At 38.0% G+C, this 10,056-nt stretch overlaps 1 protein-coding gene across 6 annotated transcripts in view; it reads left to right on the forward strand.

Moving 5' to 3' along the window:
• LOC308088127 (H-2 class II histocompatibility antigen, E-S beta chain-like) overlaps positions 1-4,917 on the forward strand; it is a 124,289-nt gene extending 119,372 nt beyond the window's left edge. For all 6 annotated transcript variants that reach the window (XM_080432497.1, XM_080432494.1, XM_080432495.1 and 3 more), the window contains 3 exons: positions 489-602; positions 1,167-1,226; positions 1,724-4,917. In XM_080432497.1, coding sequence (XP_080288623.1) covers positions 489-602; positions 1,167-1,207 — 155 coding nt within the window. In that variant the 3' untranslated portion in view covers positions 1,208-1,226; positions 1,724-4,917. The remainder of the gene's footprint in view (positions 1-488; positions 603-1,166; positions 1,227-1,723) is intronic.
• The last annotated feature ends 5,139 nt before the right edge of the window (positions 4,918-10,056 follow it).

The raw sequence follows: 10,056 nt of genomic DNA on the forward strand, positions 1-10,056 counted from the left end.
AGCAAGTTCACAAATTTACATTTAACAAGTGCGGAGAGGTAGGATGGAGCGAGCCCATTTAGTGATTTATAGACAAATAAAAACACCTTAAAATCAATTCTAAAATTCACGGGGAGCCAGTGTAGAGAGGCAAGGACAGGGGTAATATGCTCACGCCTTCTTGTACCTGTAAGGAGGCGGGCAGCAGCATTTTGAACTAGTTGAAGGCGTCTGATCTGTTTATGATCCAAACCGGTGTATAAAGAGTTGCAGTAATCTATTCTGGATGAAATGAAGGCATGAATAGCCATCTCCAGTTGGTGGCGGGGGAGGTAAGGCTTAATCTTGGCCAGAAGCCTTAACTGAAAAAAGCTGGTTTTAACCACGGAGCTGATGTGTTGATTGAATTTGAAAGCACTGTCAAGGGTCATATCATATCATATCATATCATATCATATCATATCATATCATATCATATCATTATTATAATATAATATTTGTGTTGACAGATTTCTCCATGCCAGAGTCAGTGAAGAACAAGGTGGCCATGGGAGCATCAGGTCTGGTTCTGGGTCTGGTCTTGTTCCTGTCTGGATTCATCTACTTCCAGTGGAAGAAACGAGGTGATTAGCATGTTTAATTAACATGTTTATTACATGTTTAATTAACATGTTTAATTAACATGTTTAATTAAGTATTATACTACCAGTGGAAGAAATTAGGTCAGATCAACAGAGGATCACATGACATGTGGAACCCTCACAGAAATGCAAACAAACAAACATACAAACAAACATGTAAAGCCACAACCTAAACTGGTTTACATTGGTTTAGATTTAGAACCTTAACCGGTTTAGACCAGTTTAGACGACCTAGTTAGAGGTCAAAGTGTGTTCTATGTTGTCACATTTAGCTTTAATACATCAGTGTTACATTTAGTCCTAAATAAGAGTCAAATGTTCACATTAGTTCTGATGCAACATGTGACCCTGATGACTGAACCCTAATGTTATTGTGTTGTTGTGTACAATACATATGATTTATGTCCCACACTGTGGCAGTGTCCCTTTAACAGAGTCTGTCTGTCTGTCTGTCTGTCTGTCTGTCTGTCTGTCTGTCTGTCTGTCTGTCTGTCTGTCTGTCTGTCTGTCGGTGTGTTTTAACTGTCGCTCTTCTTCTTCTATCAGGTCGTATTCTGGTTCCGACAACAACCAATGACGATCTTTAGACTCCTCCCACACACCCAGGTTCACTCCCTCTTTCTTTTTAACTCACTTTTATTTAAAATGTATAAAAGTGTATAAAACTAGAACACATTCACAAAACAACATGCTGGTGTAAGAAGTGAAACAACTAGACTAGGATACTAATACAAACTACTGAATTAATTAACTTATTCAACTACTTTGAACATTGATTTTCAGAGATGTAACTAATTTAATTTCTTATCATAATTAATCTAATAATCAAATTTAATAATCAAATAATTTAAAGTTGTATCAGACGACACTGATGACAATGTGGTCAGATGTATTGATTCATCAATCAAATATTAATTAATCAAATATAAACATGTTTAACGAGGCACAATGGCGAGGCGCAGTGAGAGAGTCAGCATAACCTTGCATCACCAGACTTTCCAATGATTCAGTTCATTGAATATAAGGGAAGGTTGTTCTAAAGTGTTAACATGTTCACACAGTTAATACATTCTGATTCTTATTGGTTTATTGTCTTTTCACAGAACACCTGGGTGTGATTTCAGAGAAGCAGAAAGTCATTGCTGCCCCCTGGTGGAGAGAGGAGGAAATACATGCGTGTCCAGCTTTTAAATATTAATAGTCATAACAGCAGCACAATGATGACATCATCAATCTTTTAAATAGTCATAACAGCAGCACAATGATGACATCATCAAGCTTCTAAATAGTCATAACAGCAGCACAATGATGAAATCATCAAGCTTAAAAATAGTCATAACAGCAGCACAATGATGACATCATCAAGCTTTTAAATAGTCATAACAGCAGCACAATGATGACATCATCAAGCTTTTAAATAGTCATAACAGCAGAACAATGATGACATCATCAAGCTTTTTATATAGTCTTAACAGCAGCACATTGATGACATCATCAAGCTTTTTATATAGTCTTAACAGCAGCACATTGATGACATCATCAAGCTTTTTAACAGATGTGTCTTTTAAACAAAATGCTAAGGATAATTAGTGTGGGAGATTCATCAAATAACTGTTATAGTGTCTGTGGTCAGAAAACACAAACATAACATGTCAGTGACAACACTTGTACTGAGTTCTACACAAAGTGATAATCAATGAGGAGCCGGTCATTATTGAGAAATAAACCCAGACAGGGTGATTAGACCCGATAGCAGAGGGTCTTTATCACCCTGAAGGGCTTTATTTCTCAATAATAACCAATAATCCCCATTGATTATCCTGCTTATTACACGGCTACTTAATAAAGAAATTAATAAATCAACCCAAAAGTAACAAAACAAAGGATTTCATTGCTTACGATAATGAAAGTATTCCATTAATTTATGCCAGGTGTGTCCAGAGCAACACAGTCGCCTCAGAAAACAAGGGGAAGTGTTGATAAAATATAATCAATATTCAGTTACTGTATTGATTATTTATGAGTCTTTGATTAGACAACAGTCTGTTATTGAGTTCAGAGGTCATTAATCAAAAGAAGACCGCTGAATTCAGTGAGTGACCAATCAGAATCAAGCATTCAACCAAGCCGTGTAATAAACTATATTGAAACATTAAATAAACTAGACCATACCCGGTGAAGTGCGCAGGCGAAAGTAGTTGCAAACGTGGGGTTATTGCACGTCCTGTCGCGCGCCCTGTTGTGGCTCCCTGGCAGAGGGCAGACGTTGGTGTTGCCATGTTCGCCTATTGTAAGCGGTTTAGGGCGAATATTGGTGGTAGTGTGCTTTTGGCGTTGGTTGTGAAAGTGCAGGTGGGTGTGGGGACGCGTTGTGAGCTTGTAGATCTGCTGTTTTCCAAGAGGCAACGTATATGTGTGAAGGAGCTTTGTGTGGCCTTCTTTTCGTTGACCTTGTTGCTTGTAGGTTGCGCTTCGTTTGGGCTTGTTTTCATAGACCTTGCTGCTTGTTTCTCGCGCGAAACGTGGCAACCCTGTGCAGCGTGATCGTGATCTCCCATTGTTTGACACATAAACGCTAATAATAAGCTGAGATTTGTTGAAATTAAAAAAGGGCTTCGCAGTTGTGTTCAGATGGTAATGGGCAATGGCTGTGTGCAAAATCAGATCAATTTTGCTCCAGGCAGTGAGAAGAACCGGGCACACATTTTTGCTCTCAGAGGTTTTTGCTCTCAGAGGTTTGTGGAATTATAGGAGGATGATCAAACACACAATCAGAGTTCTTCATAACATTAATATTAATATCCATCTGAATGGAAGTCAGTCAGCCATGTTTGTGAAAAAGGTTTTACTATTTTATAATTGACCATAAGTCATTTATTATGTAATCATTTAGAATGTGTGATAATTAATGTGTTACGATCATTATACATCACAGTTTCCCTGTGATGGGTGGACCTGGACCCTCTAGGGTGGTCTGAGGTGATGGGTGGACCCTCGTCCAACCAAATTAGACAATGTCGGTCCGCCACAGTCTAGGAAATTAATATGAAACACTGATGACATGCAATCATGTATATTAAGTAATGATTTATATGTAATCATGAGCAGGGGAGCAGATCTCATTACAACTTAGGAGGGAACCACAAACAAGGAATCTTCTCATCAATAACATCCCCAACATAGAGTTAACACTAGGATTTTAAACTAACTAATAATGTTCACAAGGATCACAGTTTGTGTGACATTTGGTATAAAAAACAAAACACCAAATCCATGTTCAATGCATGAAACAAACTATAATGTTATGATGTAAAGAATCCATAAGAGGTTGACATCACATGATTTAACTACAAACACATGAACATGCCTCCATGTTTAACTGAAGGTTTTACAAACATTGATTCTTTCACATTAATTCACATCATTTGAGATTTGATTTTGGTAAAAGATGTACGAGCAACAACTTAAACTTAAACCCAGGATAACACATTAAAGCTTAATGAAACACTTGTTTACAATGTGTTCCTGCAGCATAACTAAACATAAATAGTCCAATAAATGTATTTGAATTCAAATGATTTGAGAAATCTAAACTAAACAGTCAGATGACCTCTGCACAGCAGGGGGTCTGACAGGACACACTGAGTTAATGATATTTACAACATTTAGGTTTGTCTGTTTATCTGATTTAATGTTGATGAGTTCAAATAGACAACACATCACTACAGTACACACACACACACACACACACACACACACACACACACACACACACACACACACACACACACACACACACACACACACACACACACACACACACACTATGTGTCTAATTCAGACAGTTTAGATATTCCTTGGTCAGTATTATTTATCTTTCCGTTTTTCAGCTCCACTGTTGTGTTTCTATCCGTTCATATTGGCTGAACTTCACTCATTAAACTAGTTAACAGCTCTGTGGACAAGTGATGATGATGAAGATGATGAAGCTTGTGGATTCATTTATGTGTCAGTTGTTGATGATCAGGACACACGGGTGGCAAAAACAAAACCTTCACAAAGTATTGTGTTTACTGTATGTGAGAGTGATTACAAAAGTGGAATCAGCTTCTATTAAATATAGATTTTAAATTATATCATTTATTTAAAACAGTTTATTGGAGGAACATGTCAGACATGTCCCCTCCTCCCCCCCTGGGATCTGCGCCCCTGATCATGAATGGTTTGAAGTTCAGATGTTAGATTTTGGCTTTAATTTGCTTGGTTTGAATGGAATGTCACAATATCAATAAAGGAATAAGAAACATAATTGGGCCTCATGTTTTCTTACATTTCACACATAAAATACTGTCTGTTTACCCATTTAGACCAGGAAAGAATCGGTTTCATTTTTAGATATCTTACGAGCTTGTAGATCTTCTATTTTTGAAAAAATCGTGAAAGTTTGAGCAAATCTTCTGAATATACATCATGTTTTAAAGTGAACATTTTTAACTCAAATCTTTGCTTCTGGGGATTCTACAAATGTCTTCTAAATCCTAACATTTTTTTTTTTAAATGTATGTTGCTATAATATCAGTGGTTCTCAAACTTTTTCATGTCAAAGACCACCCAAAATTATATGAGTTTGGCCGTGGACCCCCATCTCATAATATTTTGTCCCAGGGACTCCCCAGAAGCAAAGATTTGAGTTACAAAATGTTCCATCAAAAATATGTTCAAATATTTGAACACGCTTTTTACGATTAAAAAAATGGCAGATATACAAGCTCTTAGCGCGGCACTCGGTGCCGCACTATGAGCTTGTAAAGCTGCTATTTTTGAATACCCAAAGAAATGACAGGGATGCGTCCCCGCATTGAATGTATTTATAGAGAAAATACAAGAGAAGCCAACCTCCACATTCACCAAATGTGTTTTTCCCCAGGTGTGCTGAACCATGTGTCCTGATGTTCAAGATCATTGGGCCCGATTCATAAAGCGATTTACGACCATATTTTGTACGTACCGGCATTTAGGACAAATCCTACACCTGCAGTCGGATTCATGAACGTTTTTTGGTCTGTGTTTTGTCAGGTGCGCACGTTCTCAGGTCAGCCCCGAGGCTGTCTTACCATACATAATATAGACATGTAGATTCCACCGCTTTTTATTAATTTTCTAGGCTATCAGTTCCATTTAGAGCTGAATTATTAGGTCCCTCAGTGTGTTTGCCAGCGGGCCATCTGAGCCAAAGTGTCACATAATAATGAAAATAGGCTATCATGCCTTAATGAAACTGCGGAGGGACTGACGCACCAGTGTCCGTGCCGCGGTATTAATTTGTAGGCTAATAGCCTACTGTAGTCTACTCTATTAGTCTATTATTTGCTGGCGGGGTTAAACCTTGTAAACATTACACATTACGTTCAGCTGACTCATCGTGCAATAGTGGGACTCGCTTGAAGACAGATCAGAATAATGTTCAAGTTCTCTGTCAGTGTCAAGGCAATGTGGCCGACATCTGTAAGTTTGGACAAGACGTTAAACTTCTGCAGCTCCGGTGTTGCCAGATTTTGTGAGAGAAATAAGCAACCAGGCCTATGAAAATAAGCCCAAAAGAAGCTAGCCATATGAGAACTGTAAACCTATATATATATATATATATATATATGTATATATATATATATATATATATATATATATATATATATATATATATATATATATATATATACTGTATACATTGAAATGATATACTGTAGTGTATACATTGGAGATAGCCGATCTACAAGCCAATCTACAAGCTAAAGCGCTTCGTGATGCGTTGTGAGCTTGTAGATCTGCTATTTTCAAAACAAAATCTTGAAATAAAATGTGGAATATTTGGAAGATTTTTTTAACATTCTAACAACACAAATCTGGTAAGGGGCTCCAGCTGGCACAAAACATTTTCAGATGGGGCTTATAGGGATAAATTAGCCTATTAACTTGGGGGTCCATGACATAAACATATTTGAGAACCACCGGTTAAAATAATTGAACAATTGTGAAGCAAGCCCAAATAATGAACTACACTTTAGAAACAAGCCCAAAAAAACGCACCCCACAGCTACCAATATTTACAAGCAACTTTACAGAAAAATAAGCCCAAATTCGCTTATAATAAGCGGACATGGCAACACTGTTCAGTAAAGTGACAGATTTGATCAGAGAGAAACTGCTGAGTCACGGTTCACGCCTTTTATGGTGCAAAATGGGGCGTGGGGCAATGTAAATGAACCTCTCGGGATCTTCACGCCCAGCTGGTTGTCATTATAATATAGAGCTGGTCATACGCACGTCTCTGTGATATACAAACCCCTTTGAGAATTGCACGTCAGTTTGTGAGTACCAAAAATACGACCTCCTTTACGAACTTTATTTACCCCATATTTACGACCCTCGTTATGAATCCGGGCCATTGTCTTTACTGAACTCTCCTGAACTTGAATACAGCGTTTTATGTTGAAACAATTGTCCTCTTAATCCTTTAAGACCAGGAAAGCATTTTATATTTTAACCACTAAAAATGCTATGAGCTTGTAGATCTCTTTTTTTTAATCATGAAAATGTGTGCAAATCTTTGAATACATACTTTTTAAAGTGAACATTTGTACGAACACAAACGATTTTTCAAAAATACCAGATATACAAGCTTGTATATCTGCTATTTTTGTTGTGCCACACATTCCTGGTCCCTCCCCTGCACGCCATATAAGGGCATGGGCCGGGCGTCTCCCTCAGCCAGAAGCCAGCTCAGGTGTGGCTGGTCCCAATCAGCCCAGCTGCTCCACATCTCCATCAACAGGAGCTGGACAATAGAAGCCGCTGAGAACCCACGCCCGACGCTTGAATATTGTCTACTGTGGTCAGTGTAACCGGCTGTTGAATACTGTCTCTCTAGCGTGCTGTTTAGAGAATAGACAATTATTTGTCATACAAATAATTGTAATTAACCATTTGATTGTGTTTTTGGCATAGCACTTTGGAACGTATCATTTTTTTCTATCGATTAGTCACCCCATGGAGACTTGTTTTTGCTCATTCCTAAAACAATAATATGATGACCAGCGGACCGGTAGGCAGCGGTTCCGGTAGGAGAGACAAAGGAGACTCTTTGTGTCTCCTACCGGAACCGCTGCCGCTCATCAAATTAGTGTCTGAAGAATGAGAGGAAAACTAGAAAATATCCCTGAATTCAAGTCTCCATGGAGTGACTGAAAAAAGGTCATTTTGGGGTGAACTATTCCTTTTATCCTTTTTAGGCTTAGTAAACAAAAGCTGCAGATATTACAAATAACTTAAATATACGAGGAAATTACAGACATTTAGGGAAATACTTATATATTATATTAAATTATGATATTTAGAAAGTAATGTAAATATCCGCTCTACAACATCACACACATAGCGAATGCACTGTTACTTTTTGAAAGTGTTTGAAAGTGTATGAAAAGTTCAAAAACATAAATTGTGATTAATTAAAACAATTGGGATCAGGCGATTAATTAGATAATTGTGACAGACCCCCACATTCTCTGTCGTATTCCAGGGCCACACGTTCAGCAAGGTGCAGACTTCTAGTTGTCTTTATTTTAATGTATTTGTTTTGTACCTGCAGTAAAATTACACTTTGTGTTGCAACTCTGCTGTGTCCTCCCCCCACTCGCCACTAGGTGGAGCAAGGAACTCCTGCCTTGTAGGTAGAGAGGTGGTGAGGTCATCATCCTAAGATCAAGATCAAGAGATACATGGGTTGATTAATCATTGCTACAGTATATAGAGTCTATATATTTTGCAGATCTGCTATTTTTACTCATTCTTAGACATTTGTTTTCTGATTTTCTTTTATAATTTTTTGCAGTGGAGGAAAAAGTACTCAAATTGTTTACTCAAGTAAAAGTATCAATACTGCAGTGTAGAAATACCCTGTTACAAGTAAAATGTCCGGTAATCAAAATTTACTTGAGTAGTAAGTAAGTACAAAAGTATTGGCATCAAAATATACTTAAAGTACCAAAAGTAAAAGTAGTCAGTGTGCAGAATGTCCCATTTCACAAGTTCAAAATGTGTAAAACATATTTTGAAAATAGCAGATCTACAAGCTCACAATGCGTCGTATCGCAACGCATATTGAGCTTGTAGATCGACTATTTTCAAATGGACAAAATATCTATAGGGGCTGAAGTGGTTAATGTATGTTTTGTGATAATAATCTAAATCTGCAACTAGTAACTAAAGTTATCAAATAATTGTAGTGGAGTAAAAGTATACAGTATTACAAAATTGGAAATACTCCAGCACAGTAAAAAAATACCTCAAAATTGTACAGTACTTGAGTACATGTACTTAGTTACTTTACACCACTGAGCACTTGGCCCCTGTGACGTCGTCGCGCTTCAAACAGGGAAATACATATTCAGTTTATTATTAAAAGAGTAGTTCAATCTATCAATTATAAAACCCATGAAGCCTTGAATTCATAGCCTGATTGTCAGCCTGAAGCTGTGTGGAGCTTCAGGCTGACATTGGCTGCAGTGTCGGCGATTACCAGGGGGAGGGGATTCGATTTTCCCTAGACCAATCACAAGAGATCCACGGATCCGCCTACATCTGACGTCATCGCACAGCTTGATTTAGCAGATATTCGCTGATTGGCTCGTCGTTAGACCCGCCCCCACCTCCGACTCTGTCTTTTTCTTCTACCGTGAAAATCCATAGGCTCACATTATGACACCAGACCAAGAGGAGCAGTCCACTCAGAGAGTGGGCGGGGTCTATGGTCTGGAACCAGGCTATTGAATTCATGTAGTTTTAGTTTTATTTATTTTTTCACATTCCTAAGCCAATAATGTGATGACCGGTGGAGTCCATCCGGTATAGGCTCCGCCTCCTGAGCAGACACCCGCTCATAGAATGTGACAAAACTAAACAAATCTCCATGAATTAAAGGCTTCATGTCATGGTGTGTGGAATTGATAGAAAATAAGATTTATTTTGTGGGTGAACTACTCCTTTAATGCAATATCATGGTTTATTTGCACAGAGGCAAACTGATGTCAGTCTCATTATAAAATAACAAAGCTATAATGTTTGTACAGCATGTTTAATACATTTTACACACTCATTCTGTTTGTGAAATGACAGCAGATCTACAAGCTCATAGCACGGCACTTAATTGGTGCCACGCTATGAGCTTGTAGATCTGCTAATTTCGAATAGCCAAAGAAATCTAAAAATGACAGAGATGTGTTCCTGGATTGAATGAGTTAAAGTGGGGTAATCATAACAACGCCTTAATCAAGGGTCTTCAACAGGGGGTCCGGGACCCCTAGGGGGTCCTCAGAGTTACTACAGGTGGTCCGCCAAATCTCTGTGTGATATGATTTTTTTTTTACCTTAACCACTTCAACCC

The sequence above is a fragment of the Gymnoscopelus braueri genome, assembly GCF_963280865.1.
Source record: "Gymnoscopelus braueri genome assembly, chromosome: 7".
Lineage (NCBI taxonomy): Eukaryota > Metazoa > Chordata > Actinopteri > Myctophiformes > Myctophidae > Gymnoscopelus > Gymnoscopelus braueri.